Source organism: Coenobita brevimanus, chromosome 24 (assembly GCF_032717465.1).
Source record: "Coenobita brevimanus isolate Jiangsu-jjx chromosome 24, ASM3271746v2, whole genome shotgun sequence".
Lineage (NCBI taxonomy): Eukaryota > Metazoa > Arthropoda > Malacostraca > Decapoda > Coenobitidae > Coenobita > Coenobita brevimanus.
The window spans coordinates 14664680-14681292 of record NC_136977.1 but is presented as its reverse complement, the minus strand read 5'-3'; the positions used below and the strand labels follow the sequence as shown (position 1 = coordinate 14681292).

The following is a 16613-nucleotide window of genomic DNA, read 5'->3' as shown; positions in this document are numbered from 1 at the left end:
AGTTACTGTTCATCATAGAAAGGCTACTTTGGTCTCATTTTGAAGATGAAGAGTTTTGCTCTTTTGTACATTGTCCAAAAAGACAGTATATACAAAATAACATGAAAAAAAAGTGAGTAGAAGTTAACTGACGTGCTAAATTTTTACACTGTCCATTAAAAAAATACTCGCCAAAAAAAGCTGTTCAAGATGTAATAATAAGTTTTGCTTCAATACGTATCAGAATAAATTTCCTTTCCAATATTGCATTATTTGTTGTATTTTCTTAAATAATAACGCCGCATATATATATATATATATATATATATATATATATATATATGCGAGAAAAAGAAGCATAAGTGTTCGGCAGTAGGTCAAGAGATGTACATCCTACATGTGAGGGACCTCACACCACACTGAGCCAAGCAAACCAAGTGAGCACGCACACACCAGCTGTGGCAGGCTTAGCCCCATCCACTTTTGCCCATCATCCAACAAAAATTACGACTCCTTAAATATTTCTTTAGAGATTACATCGGATGACGTGCTAAGTCGTCATACTGACGTCAGAGGTTGACAAACGCATGATGACCCAGGCTGTCATGGGTAAGTCTAAGGGTTAATCAGAGTGTACAGAGTGGTAAATAAGCAATAACTTTCTGTAACAAGAGACAGAGCAATGATTGAGTGTCAGGGGATAGTGTATCATTCAGTTTTGTTTCTGTTCTTACAGACAGTGTGAAAAGTAAACTCAGTGTTGTATCTCTTAGCAGTGTAAATCACATACTCTGTTGCATAGTCTTTGAAGTATCTCATATGTTCCAGTAACTTGGAAGCCCACTGAGATCCGTCACTACCTCCTCTTGTAACTACTGTACAATGGGCAAAAACCATTGAATGTCACTTAGCACTGTCAAGAAAATGGGTTGGGGATCATACAGGATACTAGTGTGAGTGCACCAGGCATCAAGGTTGGGTGGCTGAGGCAGAGGGGAGAGAGGGGGGGAGAGGGAAGAGGACACAGAATATGCATGGACACTCGCCATCCACTCACTCGATGTAGGGCTGTTCTCGGGTGACTTCCCTTTCCTGTCGTCCTTCCTTCCTCTTCTGTCATTCTTTCCATCATTCTTTCCTCTTCCTTCTGTCTATGGGTAACTCAACACTGAGTGACAAGCCAAATGGTTCCTGTACACCAAGAAACCATTTACTATGCTAGGTGGTAACTGTATAACCAAATTGTAGCGCCTGGTGGTTTAGTGGGTAATTAAGGTGCTCCAGTTGGATTGAGCCTGGGCAGGTTTATATCCAAGGGGTAGTTGGGGTTTATTACTCACGTAATGCCACTCAGGGATGTGTGAGGCTGGTCACTCTCTTCTTAAATGTCAGGACCAACTTGCCTAGTCCCAGGCCCCTACGCTCCTCATGGGGCATCACAGGATTAGGCAATGAATGAATGATGACAGCCATGTTAACATATGTCACCGCTTGAAACTTTCAAATGATGTTGCCCAGCAACCTGTTTTGCAGGGGCCAGTTTCTGGATTTTTCATACAAATATTGATTTTTTTTTTTTTTCACCATGCTTATCGTATACTGTATAGGTAGAGTTTATCTATCTGCTCAGATAGTGTTTAACACATAATATTGGTATCTGCGCAAATGGTGAGATTACTGTATAGTACTGTACAGTTGAAGGTGAAACGGGTTGATGGTGAAAGTTGTGTAGACTGATGTGGAGGCCAGTTGACTGAGCTCAGTTAACATCCCCTCAGCCCGGGTGCAATTTTCTTTTATATTGTACTTGTTTCTAGACAATTTTTATTGAGTTAGTGTAAGACCTTCCTTGGCATGAAGAGTCAGAAACAATCTCAGTAACCCTATAAGCTAGGTAATGTCCCATTTTATTCTTGTTAACACCAGACTTGTTTTTTATGGTCAGGCAAAACATCTTTTGGCTGTAAGGCCTATTTCCACTTGCTTATTTCATTATGGTTTCTGAATCCTTTTGTTATAAAAGATGTATATATATGATGATTTTGATAGAAAACTCTCTAGAAAACTCCTCACTCCATTTTGTAATAAATTTGTAATCTCAGGCAAGTGAAGAATTGGAAGAGCGGGAGTCCCTTGCCCAAATGGCAGCAAATGCTGATGATTCTCATGCAGAAGATGGAGAGACTTATATAGGTAAGTGTCTGATATGCATTCACATTGGAACTGCAAAGTATGAAACAAAGTAAAGGAGTTACAGGTTCAAATACAGGTAGTCTTGGAGTTACAGTTGTTAACAGAGAGGTCAAATGATCCACATGTACAGCTGTTACAATTTGTTGTATCTGCGAGGACCCCCCAGATATTCAGAGTTCAGTGTACAGTATTTATTGTGTTTTGTGGCTGTCGTGAAGTAGGATGTGGAAAATGCAAGGAACGTCATGGAAGACATGCAGGGCCATTCTGTCATTCCCACATGGAGTCAGGTCAGTCTTCTTTGTTTTAGTTGTGGAGTTGTGGTATCATGCCAAGATCTTAATCCTTACACCTACTGGTTGCAGCCCTGCACCTTTGAATATTTTGCTTTCATGGCATGTTTAATGGCTGTGATGGGTGCATGACAATGCAAAATTGAGGAATGCACTCTGCTAGCTAATGATTGAGGGTAGTGGAGCAGGCAGAGGGTGAAGAAATAATGATGCTGTGTGAGTAGAGGAGCACCAGGATCACACAAGCAGAGCTAAGAGATGGAGAAGCAAACATGTAAGTGCTGACAGACATCATAAATGCAATGGAGAACACTAACGAGTGCCTAAGTGGCAGTCCTGATGCACATTGAACAGAGGAGTAGGCTCTATTGGGCTAGGCAGTGGCATATCATCAAGAGATCTACATCAAGGGAGTGCAGTGGAGGCAATAGGCCCTTATCACTCAAAATTTTACTGCTAAACCCTGGCTTGCAGCACAGGAACAACAACGAGAAGTGTTCATTGACTTGGGTTTAGGGGTCCTTGTAATCTTAAGCTAGTCTATATGTCTCCCATGACTTCAAAGGCTTTCTGGAGGAAGCTGAGCCAGGTGAGACCTAGTAAGCTTCATACTAGCACCCACCCTCTTCATCATCCTAAGCTCAGGACTTACCTCTGCTCAGGTAAGTCCTGTACCATTTTATTTGTGTATTGGTACTGTTGTTCATTTTTTATCTCTTTATCTGTCTGTAACCAGACACCCTAATCCTGTAAGGGCTGACCACAAACAGACCTCCATTTCACCCTGTCCTCTGCCAGAATGCTGCCTTCCCACCAACTGACACACACTCCTCTGTCGCACACCTCATCACTCCCATCCCTCCATTCATCCTCAGTTTTCCCTCCCCCCCTTCTTCTGCCTCACATACACTTTTCTTGTTGGTATTCTTTCTCTCACACATCTCATCACCCCCATCCCTCCATTCATCCTCAGTTTTGCCCCCCCCCCCCATCCCTCCATTCATCCTCAGTTTTGCCCCCCCCCCCTTCTGCCTCACATACACTCTTCTAGTTGGTATTCTTTCTCCATCCTCTCCTCACTGCCAGACCATCACTGTGTAAACCTGTTCACTAAGTGCCCCAAAGTGGCTGAATATATTTTATGCTTAGGTAGGAGGGGGTGAAGAGTCTTTACAAGTACCTTAGAACCAGTTAGCCTTTTTCCAGTAATTTTAGTTGTTTAAGTTTTGTGAAATCTCATGATGGGTTTCCAGAACAGATTAGTCATGGATAACACAGCCTCTCTGTACTAGTCAGTTTTATTGCAGGAAAGAGGTATGTGGAAACTGATTATAAAAACGTACCCATTAGTATACCTTTGCCATAAATTGTTTGATAGGAAATAAAAGCAAATATATAGTTTTCCTTGCAGGTGCTGTATGAGAAGGGAGGTCATAATACTGTAATATCAGTACTTGTACTCTCTCTCTCTCTCTAAATAAATAAATAAATAAATAAATAAAAAAAATGAATAAATAAATAAATTAAATTTTCATCCCACAGAAAAATATACCAAAGGTGTAACATCAGTGGAGTCGATATTGATGTTAGACAGATTACGACAGAATGTAGCAGTTAAGGAGTTGCTTCAGTCAGCCGGCCGTCCCTTAATGAGGAAAACTGCATCCGTCCCTAACTTTTCTCATGTGAGTATTAGTTCTTGTGTGTTTTTAATACACAATTATGGGAAAGCTATGGAAGTTTTAATTCTGGCCTGTGGAGTTGACTGGAAACCTGCTCTGATTTTGAGGACCCACTTAGGGGAGAGAAGCCATAACCCTTTTTACCCATCTATCCTGTATGCAGACATTATTGCTTAGTATATACCTTCATTTTACAATGAGTTTGTGTCACAATAGAAAAGCACCCTTTGTATATGAGGACTTGCAATGTTTCAGATAATTTTTCTTCTCTAACCAGCAAGTTTCTAATCTGGTAATCCTTTTTTTCTGTTGCCTCACCATCTTCCTCAGTTTGTGGTGTGGGTATGTATATATGGGCACTTTATTAGTTCACGTGGATGGTTTGAGTGTTTCAGGATGACATGTGACTGTGTTATTGGCAGTCTTTAGCCCGTGTCAGTTTTAGTGGTTAGACTGGACAGTCATTGTCATTGAATTTAGTGGCATTGAATTTTATTGTATAATATGCAGTTATTCAATGCCTTTATATATTATTTGGTTGCTTAATGATGCTTTTGTTACCTTGGGCTGTATGCCATTTACGTGTAGAGAGCAGTGTGTGGGATAACTGTTTCCTGTGTTTGCTGAATTTGCTGGCTACAATCTGCCTCCAACACATGATAATTTGTCCCTCCCTTAAATTTTTGTACCCTTCTGTGGTTTACCATAACCTTTCATTTCCATTCGCATTTTAGTAAATATAGTGACTGAATATCATAATGTGAGATTATTACTGGATAATGATACTGTAATGTGTTTCCTGATTATTTTGGAATTTTGTAGATCCATGCTGTAGTTATTTGGTCATCTGCCTGATCATTCTGTTTTCTGTTACAGTCACATGAGGTAAAGTTGTGAAAAGGTTAGATATGACAGACAGATAATATGGTGGCATGCTTCTCTGACCAAATGTGAAAACAGGTTATGGAAACTATCATTGCCAAAAGGTAAAACTAAGCAGATGAAATGTATGAGTAGCACATAGCACAGCTTTAATCTCACAAAGTTTTATACAGGAAAATGTTGGAAGTTCATACAGAGCAAGTAACCTGGCTTGTTCCCAGATGGGCTTTTCAGGTCTTGGAACTGAATTATATTCTGAATTCGCATGTGTTGGACTGGGAATGAGGCCTTAAATGTCTTAATGCAATAGCAGATGTTTCAGTGAAATGAGAGGTTAAAAGGTAATTTAAAAAAAAAAAAAAAAATCCAAGCAACCCGTGAAGCCCTTCTCTTAGACTGAAAGGAATGGAAGAAAATAGCTGGTGTCCCTTATGGGTCGGTACTAAAGATCAGCAGAAGATAAGAAAAAGACTGAAAATTTTTACTATTAATCCATTGAAGGCAGAGCCTCGTTTGTGACACCCATAGGAGAGGGCATTGAGTTACTTATAACACCACCAAGGCATTTTAAATGGTGATGTGGGGAATCATCCCAAACTCAGAGAGCAAACTAGAAGGTGCTTTGTATCATTTCAGCAATTAAAATGCTTCGCAGGGAATGGTGACCTTCCCCAGGATCATTGATATCTTCTCCACGCATTTAAATTAAGTGCTGTATTACGTGGTTCTGCAGTTCCATTACCAGGGATGCTGGAAGATCAGTCTTTCCTGTGGTTTCCTGATGCTACCACCTCTTCTAGTTCTCTGGTCTTATTAGTTCCCTACAGTGAAACCAGGGGGACTATAGGTATGCGTGGTTCCATCAGTACGTCAGTCTGTTAGTCCGTCTGCAATGTAGTGTCCGTTCTGTAACTTCCACATGCATTGACAGATTTTGATATAACTTCACACAATTGTTCCCCATACCATGAGGGTATGTCATGCTCAGCAACCAGCCATCTACTTCCAAGGTCAGGTCACAATTGGGGCTGTCCGTCTGCAATTTTGTGTCCGCTCTGTAACTTCCACATGTATGGACAGATTTTCATATAACTTCACACAATTGTTCCCCACACCATGACAGTGTATTGCACACAACATCCAGCCATCTGCTTCCAAGGTCAAAGTCACACTTGGGGCTCAAACAAGGTCGGGTGCTTAACAGCCATACCTACATTCGTGTCCGTGCTGTAACTTCCACATGCATGGATAGCTTTTGATATGACTCCACACAATTGTTCCCCATACCATGACGGTGTGTTGTGCACAGCAAGAAGCCATTTACTCCCAAGGTCAATTACATATGTATGGTTGTCATCTGGTAGGGGACTTTGTATTGCATGACAGCACTGAATGCCCTTGTTTTTCTTTTGTTCTCCCGAGGTTTCCCTTTGTGTTACATGACAGCCCTTTTCTTTATATACCATATGTATAAGGAATCTGTTGTGCCAGGTTTTGGCATGTACTTTCTTTTTGCTAGTTTTTGAACAATGTGTGTTGAGTCAGGCTGACCTTGTGGTGCATCATTAACTTACCTCTTGTATTGTATTTTGCCTTTGGATTTACAGATTTTTTTGATTTTTGTTATTTATTTGCATGCAAGACAATTTTCATATTTGTTGACCAGTTACCATTCCTGTTATCCTCATGGCATATGTGTAATAGGATCCTTTTAGCCTCCACGTGGGTTTCTGTAGACCTAGTTGGGAGTTACTTTACTCAGTGTCCGGCACTTGTAGTGTCCTGAGCAACAACGGAAGGTTAGTAGGTAGTTGGATGTTTCGTGTATTCACACCCCATGATTTATTTTCGTGGTGCTTAAAGCTCTCTCACGTGACTGCAGAAATGGACTCCCATGGGAAATATTGTAAGCTGATGTCATTGATTGTACTGAATGAAAGGGAGGTGGAGGAAAGATTTAGGAAATGGAGAAATGGAATGGGGCACAAGTGTTTGAGAGTAATGATTTCTAGGGCTGGTGGTAGTACTGTTAAAGCAGAGGTAGTGTGACCATGTATGGTTTGCCACAAGGGTGTGGGAAGTAACTCCATCTCATGCAGTGCTTGTGATATGTGGGTAAGAGATGTAGTATTAGAATGCAAAATAATTCTGATTTTGCGTGTGCAGTGTGTCAGAGAGAGCATCTAGTGATTTTCAGGCATGAAAGAATTGGTCTTGTTGGAGAGTCTCTTGAGAGTGTGGAGGAGTTTTGTTATTTGGGGGATGTTATATGCTGGAGGTGGGGCCAGAGCTACAGTTGAGTGCACAATATGCTTGTTTGTAAGCCATGGCTTCGTAATCCACGGCATGGTTCCCACTCAGAACCGAAAGTAGCAGAAACCACGGTTATATGCTTCAAGCGTGGACTTTTGGTGCCAAAAAGACTCATTTCCATTTAGCTTTCCATTGCACGTATCTGTGCCGCAAACCGTCGCCATCAGCCATTCACAGGCAAGCATGACAATTAATGAGAAGCCAGTCGTAACCTTTCCATGCCGGCAGGTGCGTGCACTTCTTCCCTCTATTGTTTATTGCTGCGCCACCCTCTGCGAGAGTGCCCACAAGCGGATTTTCTGAGGACTACCTCCCCCCCCCCCCCCACATGTTTTGATGCCAAACCACAACCGGCCTAAGACTTTGTCGCAAAAGGGACAGAAAAAAAAGCTACCCCTTACATATGACCAGAAAATGAATGATATTCATCACTTCAGTGATGCAGAGAAAAAGGCAAGAATAGCCACTGATTATGGTGTCAATGAATCGAAGAAGAAGCGGGGCAGAGGCAGCGGCAGCATGAGGCACCACTACACTCGCATTATGCTGAGTGTCATTTTTCTCAGGCCTCAGAACCCCTAGCCTCACCCCTTCCGCTTAACCCCTAGGGTACGCAATTCTCCAGCCTCGACTACCCCCCAGGACGCAAAAACAGGCCTATTTTTTTACTTTCTCAGAGGTTAAAAGTTTAATGCCCGATTTATAGAGCTTGAATTTACTGAAAACGCAAACCCCACCCTCCTAGACCCAGTAGTTACCGAGCTGTGGCTTGTCAAAGTTGATAATAGTTACCCATAACGGCCCTGACGAGAAAGAAAATACGCTGATCGCACCTGTTTTCTTCTCATAAATACATATAAAAATCACCCAAAAAAATTTTTTTGTGTGTGTAGGTAGATGTTATAAACCATTGTAATGTGCTTAGAAATAAATAAAATGGTGACAACCCCCCTCCCCAATAAATATGATAAATAGTATAAATTATCCTCCCCTTCTCTCCTCTTCCCTTACCTCCAATCCCCTCCTTCCCCTTCCCTTCCCTTCCCTTCCCATCCCCCGCTCCTCTCCCCTCCCCTCCCCTCCCCTCACCTTACCTCCCCTCCCCGTTTCCCCTCCCCCCTCCCCTCCCCTCCTCACTGAGCTGTTAAATCTAGCTAGGGAAAATGGTTATGAACCCCCCCAATAAAAATATGAAAAATTATAAAAATTATCCTCCCCTCCTCTCCCCTCCCCATACCTCCAGTCCCCTCCATCCCCTTCCCTTCCCTCCCCTCCTCTCTCCTCCCCTTCCCTCCCCTCCCCTCCCCTCATCTAACCTCCCCTTACCTAACCTCCCCTCTCCACTTTCCCCGCCCCCCTTCCCTCGCCTTCCCTCCCCTCTGAGCTGTCAAATCTAGCTAGGGTAAATAAAATTTCTTTTTCAAGTGGGTTTCGAATAAAGCAGCTAAATACAGTGAGTCTTCAAAATACGAAAACCCAAAGTACGAATTTTCGATGGTGCGAAAGCGATGAATTTAGGACAAAATCCAGAATACAAAAATATCTGTCTCGATTATACGAAAATCGATACTCGATACGAAAGGAAATACTGAGATAATCCGATTATCCAGACTGTATGGTGTGAAGAGGTGCCTGAATAGTCTGAAATCATGATTAATCTGGCGGAAACAAAACACAAGTACTATTAGATTGATTTACATACCAGTAAATGTACAATGAAAGACACAACTATCTTCCCAGTTCAATCTGAAGAAAATTTACACCAGGCGAAATACAATGAAAACCCTGTTTCTAGGAGTGCGTGTTTCAAATGGTTTGATTTTTCAACGCTATATTCGTCAAACTTTGGGAAGATGCTTGTGTCTTTCATTGTACACTTGAAGCAGCAGAAAGACCTTACCAATTCAATTCAAAATCCTCCACATTGTTTTTGTAATTTTTGGACAACTTTCAGTTTGGCAAATTACTATTTCTTGCTGAAAAATTTCCTCCTTATTATCATCGTCACTTTCCCCTACGATCGTTTCCAGTACAGTGGAAGAAACTCAGCATGCTCAAAGGTGGATATCGTTTCTCAACTTCCCAACTAGAGGTTAGGTTAGGTTAAATTATTAGGTACAGATAAGCTCAGTTAGGCCGGGTTTAGTTAAACACTTAGGGATGAACAGTCCTTTCCACCATTAACGAAATAAACGAGTTGTCACACCAGAACAGCTGAAAACAATGGGGAAACAGATTTAACAAGAAACGTTTATTGTATTTACCAACCCAGAAATAATCTGAAATATATAACAGACTATCAGGAAAACTGACTTGGTAAGGTGCTTTTACTGCTTAAAGTAAAACGTACATTTAGCCCCCTCAATGGCTGTAGGTTCAGATATTTGCGTGCTCCCGTGGTCGGCCGTGGGACCATTTTTCCAAAGTTCTAAAATCAATTTCTTTTTCTTACTTACAGTATGTGAAAAGACTCGTCTGGCACACCTGGCTTTTTGTTTTTATTATTATTCCCCTAAACCCATCCTATGATTTGTGTAAGAATTAATAAAATCAGGATGCGTGTTACATTAGCATGTAAACATCGGCGAAAACATCTCGGATAAAGTGAACTGCGAACTGCCTGAGGTGGTAGAGGAGGGTTGTGTAAACACACCAGTGACCTTTGTTCCCATCCCATAATTGCTCACAGTTTTTTATAGCTCACCCTAACTCAACGTCACTGACACCGGTACAGTAAGGTGTTGTTCAAGGCCAGCAGCTATGAAAGCGATAATGTAATTCATTATTGTTTGTATCAGTCCTCTGTCTTTCACACATACACATAAGAACGAACAAAAGAATGAGCAGTAAATGTACACTAACTCTAAGGAGCAGAAATAACTGTGCTCAATCGCTCTGAAATATATTGGGAAGAGTGATACTGAACGAAGAATGTGGAACTGAATTCTAACTTACAAGAATATGTGGGACGAAAGAGTAATTTTTTTTCTGATTAGCAAACATTTTTGTTCCATATTGTCTCTTAAAATTGTAAAACCCATAATCTTTCATGGAAGCATACAGCCTAAAGACCTTGCCAATGCAGTTCATATTCCTCTAGTTTGTCTTCTATATTTTTCTGACTATTTTGAGGGTGGTAAATTATTTTCTCTTGCTGAAAGAAACTTACTCAAAATTAGGGCTCATGTAACATGAGCATGTAAACATCGGAGGATATATCTGGAGTGAAGAGAACGCCTGACTGATGGGATGGTAGAGTAGGGTTGTGTAAACACACCAGTGACCTTCGTTCCCTTCATGTAATTGTTTGCAGTTTTTTATAGGATGCCCTAACTCAATGTCACTGACACCGAAACAGTGAAGTGTTGCTCAAGGCCAGCAGCTATGAAGGGGTTAATGGAATACTGTACAAAAAATTCAAAATGGACTTGTTGCACAGCATCACGCTCACTTGCTGAGAGAAAACGAACTAACCCCTCTCTGGTAAAAAATTTTTTGCGCGCTTCTCAGTTGAGTCCACGTCCCTCGTCTCCTCACAGCCTCGCTGTATGTGAGGATATTTTCGCAGCTCTTCACCTTTTCGTATTGTTTCGCCATGCCTCTCAAGCACCCTGCATCATCTCCAGCATCGGGGGAGCCCACTGCAAAGAAGCAGCAGCACCGTACTGTAATTCTGGAAAGGAAATCGGAAATTATAAGACCCCACGAGGAGGGGTAGGGAGTCTCAGAGATTGGGTGTGCTTTAGGCCTTGCAGTTTCCACTGTTGGGACTGTGATGAAGAAAAAGGAGATGTACTTGAATATTGCCACCTCCTTCTCTACAACTGTACTGTATACAGGTATTGCTTACTTCTTAAGGGGGGGGGGGAGTAAAGTTTAGGTGGGGGGTCCAAGGGGGTCCAGGGATGCATCTCCCCATTTATATGGATATTTCAATGGGGAAAACTGTTCCGATATACGAAATTTCGAATTACGAAAGTTTTTTTTGGTCCCTATCCCTTCCATATATCGAAGACACTGTATTTATGGTATGTCTGAAAAAAAGGCACCATAAGTTCAGACATATAAAATGTACAGAGAAATAAATAAGAATTAAGAAAATACGCCATAATCTTTGACAGGTACACAATTATATTCATAGACAGGGAAAGTAGGCAGATAAAGATTTTTTCCCAAAAAAACAAAAAAAATAAAAAAATAATATTGTGGTGGGCATATCTGTATGCCCACAGACATGAAGATCAAGATGGGAAAGGCCCCAGGAATTGATGAACTATGTGGTGAAATGCTGAGGTATGGGAGTGAGATTGTAGTGGAGTGAATGTGGAAGTTATGTAGATTGGCTTGGGAGGAGGGAAGGGTTCTGGAGAACTTGAAATCAGGTATAATTGTTCCTTTATACAAAGGAAAAGGGGAGAGAGAAGTATGTGGTAACTATAGGGTATTTGCCATCTTAGTGTAACTGGAAAAATATATGGTAGAATACTCATTGATAGGGTTAAGGAGAACAGAGAAACTAGTTGGAGAAGAACAAGGAGGATTTAGGAAGGGAAGAGGGTGTGTAGATCAGATATTTGTTCTAAGATGTTTAGTGGAGGAGTATCTAGAGAAGGGAAAGAAAGTGTACGGTGCCTTCATGGACTTGGAGAAAGCTTATGACAGAATAGATAGACAAGGTATATGGAAGGTATTGAGAATATATGGAGTGGAGGGGAAATGTTGAGTGCTGTGAAGAGTATGTACGAAGGAGCTAGGGCTACAGTGTGATTGGATGGTGAGCTGAGTGAGTTCTTTGATCTCAGTGTGGGACTGAAACAGGGTTGTGTGATGTCTCCATTGCTGTTTAATATATACATGAATGGGGTTGTAAAGGAGGTGCAAGGTAGGGCAGTGGATGTGGGGGTGGCTCTAATGAATGAGGGTGAGATTTGGAAGATTCTGGTGTTGTTGTTTGCTGATGATACAGTATTGTTGAATGAAGATGAATGGGAGTTGCAAGGTTTGGTGAATGAATTTGGGACAGTGTGTAGGATGAGGAATCTGAAAGTTAATGTGAACAAGAGTAAAGTTTTGGCATTTGAGAGGAATGAAGTCACAGAATGCACGGTGAGGTTGGATGGCGAGGATATGGAGAATGAGAGTCCATTCAAGTACTTGGGTAGTGTGATGAGTAATATTGGAACTTTGGGGGATGAAGTACATGAAAGGGTACAACAGGGAAGGAAGGTTGTTTTTTCACTGAAAGCAGTGATGAGAAATAGGGAGGTGAGTATGGAAGTTAAGAAGTCACTGCATGATAGTATTGTGATCCCTACTCTGACGTATGGAAGCGAGGCATGGACCTTGCAAAAGAGGAACAAGTCAAGAGTGAGAGCAGTGGAAATGAGCTACTTGAGAGGAGCCTGTGGAGTGACATGGAGGGACAGGTTGACAAATGAAGAAGTGAAAGAACATGGGGTGGATGTGGGTGTGGTTGAGAAGATTAGGAGAAATACACTGAGGTGGTTTAGACATGTGGAGAGAATGGAGAATGAAAGACTGACTAGGAGGGTGTATGTAGGTGAGGTGGAGGGAGGGAAAGACCGAGGATGAGGTGGAGGGATGGGGTTGAGAGGTATATGAGGGAGGGGGGAGTGCGTTGGGGGGAGGGTAGTCAAATGGTGGGTGACAGAGCAACTTGGAGGCATTTTGTGTGCGGCCACCCTTTTGCGGGATTAGGGCATCGGGCTATTGATAGATAGATAGATAGAAATCTGTATGCAAAGACACGAATAAATTACGTGTGATGATTCAAAAACACGCACCATAAAGCGTAAAAAATATCTGTCTATCTATCTATTGCCAGACGCCATAATCCTGTAAGGGGTGGCCATTTGACTGAGTTATTTGTTTACGGGGAGGGGCACTAACCCTGCATCAACTCACTTGTTGACACGTAAGGAACACGTATGGTTTGGTTATATGGTTACTACCCAGCGTTGTAAATGGTTTCTTGGCTTACAGGAAACCATTTGGCTTGTCTCTCGATGTAAAGCCACCTGTAAAGGAAAGAAAAACAATAAGAAGTGACAGGAAAGATGGGAGGAATAGGAAGAGAGGAGGGCAGGCACAGAAAAAGAATGATAAAGGCTAAGGAAGAAGTACACAGCACTACATCAAGTGAGTGGATGATGATGGCCACATGCAAGGGAGTGGAGGTGGGGGTGGAGGGTGGGGGTAGGAGTGGGGGATGGTGATGGGAGGTGCGAGTGGGGGATGGGGTGTATGGGTATGGAGGGATGAGAGGAGACCACCATGAGACACAAAAGAAGGGCCCTAGTGGAGTACAGGGACATGGAAGGTGGGTAGGAGGAAATACCCTCCTCCCAGATGACCAAGGGGGACATGGGGGGCATCCACTTGGGAAGGGGGGGGATGCATGAGGAGGGTGTGGAATGGGTGTTGGTGATGATAAGAAAGGTGGGAGGTAGGGTAGTAATGAGGTAGTGGGGTAGAGGGATGTGGCGAGAGGGAGGTGGGGGGTACACCCCCCACCGCCTGGGTACGGGCCTGGGTCCCCCGTCCGGTGTGTCCAACACTTAGTTCTGATTGGTTAGAAACTATGTACGCCACAGCTGGGGTGGAGCCAGCTGCCACCAATTTTTTGTGGATGTTGCATGATAGGCGTTGCTTGTCCTTTTAAGAAATTGCGCAAAAAGCTCGATCGACGAGCTTAGTATTTTAGGGGTTAAGCATTGTTGTCAGTCGGAGTCAGGTAAGACCCATTAATACAGTAATCTTTTTAATATCTTTACGCCCAGTAACTGGACACCACAATGTCCGGACATTTTGGGCCCGGGCCTTCGGAACCCAAAACTGGCAAAAAAAAACGTAAAAAAGAAAAAAAAAAGATTTTTTTTCAACCATATTTTGACCTTGGTGCACGGCACTGACCAGCTGTGTTTACGCGTTGCCCCTTGCTTCCTCTCCTCCCCAGTTACCACCTAGCTACCATCCTGACTAGATGCACATTGCAATGGATGCTGCATGTGCTCATTTTTGTGAATAAACAGTGACTGAACTGCAATACCTTCCCACTAGACCACATGGGAATTTACAGTGTTGTGCAGTGTTAAGAAATTAGAATTCAGAGTGCAAAGGATTAAGTGCAGAGTGCAAACTGGTGGTTGCAACTGGCATGGCGCAAATAAGAACAGAATGTGCATTGTTAAACAATTATAATTCAGAGTGCAAAGGATTAAGTGCAGCACAACACTGGATTACTGTACATGCTTCAAGAGCATTTGCAGCACTGCCAGAGCTTAGAGGAGGCGGGTTAATCTTCGTGACAGCCACGGATGTGTCGTAAGTATCCTGTACACTCGTTTTCGTTTTCCATACTCACTTCTGATTCCACATTCTCTGGTTCCTTTTCATTTATATCATGCTTTCTGTCCCTTATTTGTGTGAATAGGGACTTAAATAGGTGCTATGCATGTCCGGTAGGGAGTTATGTGGGTGGTTTTCTGAGTTAGGCTTGGTTAGGGTCCATAAGTACCAGTCCAGGAGGCAGGGTCCCAGTATCTGGACGATCCCACTTCCCGGACATGCCTTTGGCTGTATTACATCAGATTTTGGAGAGATTACTGTATTGTTTATTTAATGTTTTAATATTCTTTATTCCCAGTAATACATGCATTGAATAATGATTTGTGTGCTGGTGTTCACTGGTGACTGGTTGGGTCTAGGTAGGATGACATGTGGCAACTTGGCCATGAGGCCAGAACCATAAACCATTTTTCCCATAATTTATGTTATTTATTAACCACGGAATTTTTAAAGCATGGTAGTGGTCCAGAACCATATTGCCATGGAGTAGACAACTCGATTGTAGGTCTGTGGCTAGAGTAAGGAGTGGATGGAGGAAGTTCAGGAAGCTCTTGCTTCCCCTGACTTTGAGAGGGCGAGACCTGGGCAGTAAAGGAAGATGATGTTTGCATGCTTAAATGTACAAATATGACGTTGATTAGACGGATGTGTAGTGTGTCCTAGAATGTGAGGCCGGGGGGGGTGCTGGAATTACTATTAAAGAGTTGAGAGGAAGGATGGATCAGGAATATGTTGGAGTTTTCGTGAAGAGGGGTAGATTGAGATGATTTGAGCATGTTGAGAAAAAGAAGGATGACAGTTGGGTGCAGAAGGTGAGAAGTGTGAATGTTAAGGGTAGAGACAGACCGAAAACGACCAGGGACGAGGTCATGGAGTGTTACCTCTGGGATAAGGGTCTGAATGTTGAGGCTGCCAAATATCAAGCATCGTGGAGAACCGCCATTGGGTGACCAAAATTGATGCATTAAAGCATTTTGGGGACTTTATAAACAATACAATGCGATACAGTTTTTGGTTGCATTTACAGTTTTAGTAAAATGTTGTCCATGATTTTTTTTTTTTTTTTAAATAAATAAATCCTTACCACGTATATCTTCATTAAATTGCACCAGGCAGACACATATTGATATCTAGGTGGTATGGCTTTCTTAGCCAGTTGATATGTATGTGTTTGGTGGCTGTGTGGAAGTGATTTCTATTTGCATGGCACTGATTCTCTTGTACAGTTAGGGTTTACAGTTGTATTAAGAATATACGGAGTAGATGATACTTTCCACAGTCCTTGTCTATCCACCCTGTCATATGCTTTCTCCAAGTCCTTGAAGGCTGCATACAGCTTCTTCCCTTCTCTAGAAACTTTTAAAGTAAAGATCTAAGAATGAATCTGATCTGCAAAACCTCTTCCCTTCCAAAAACATCCCTGTTCTTCTCCAACCAATTCCTCTGTTATTTCCCTTACTCTGTAATAAGTATTCTACCATATACTTTTCCTGTTACACTAAAAAGACAAATGCCCCTTTGATTACCACATACTTCTTTTTCCCCTTTTCCTTTGTACAGGGGAAAAATTATATCTGTCTCCCAAGCCTCCGGGACTCTGCCTTCCTCCCCTGCCAATCTGCACATCTTCCACATCCATTCTACTATTGTCTCTCCCCCATGCTTCAGCATTTCACCACACACTCCATCAATTCCTGGGGCTTTCCCAATTTTAACTTTCTTCATTGCTTCTACAACTTCCATCCTACTGATTTCTTCCTCTCTTCTCACATCTCTCTGTCTCCCATCCATTCCCCAGCCACTTATACTTGCATTACTTTCATTCTCTGTGTTCAACAAGTTGTTAAAGTGCTCTCCATCTGCTCACTTTTTCTCCCTTCTGTAGTAATCTACCATTTTTATC

At 42.2% G+C, this 16613-nt stretch overlaps 1 protein-coding gene across 5 annotated transcripts in view; it reads left to right on the top strand.

The window, feature by feature from the left end:
* Positions 1-16613, top strand: part of Khc-73 (Kinesin heavy chain 73) — a 1251394-nt gene that overhangs the window by 874135 nt on the left and 360646 nt on the right. For all 5 annotated transcript variants that reach the window (XM_080267622.1, XM_080267621.1, XM_080267623.1 and 2 more), the window contains exons 26-27: positions 2082-2172; positions 4008-4150. In XM_080267622.1, the coding sequence (XP_080123748.1) occupies positions 2082-2172; positions 4008-4150 (234 nt within the window). The remainder of the gene's footprint in view (positions 1-2081; positions 2173-4007; positions 4151-16613) is intronic.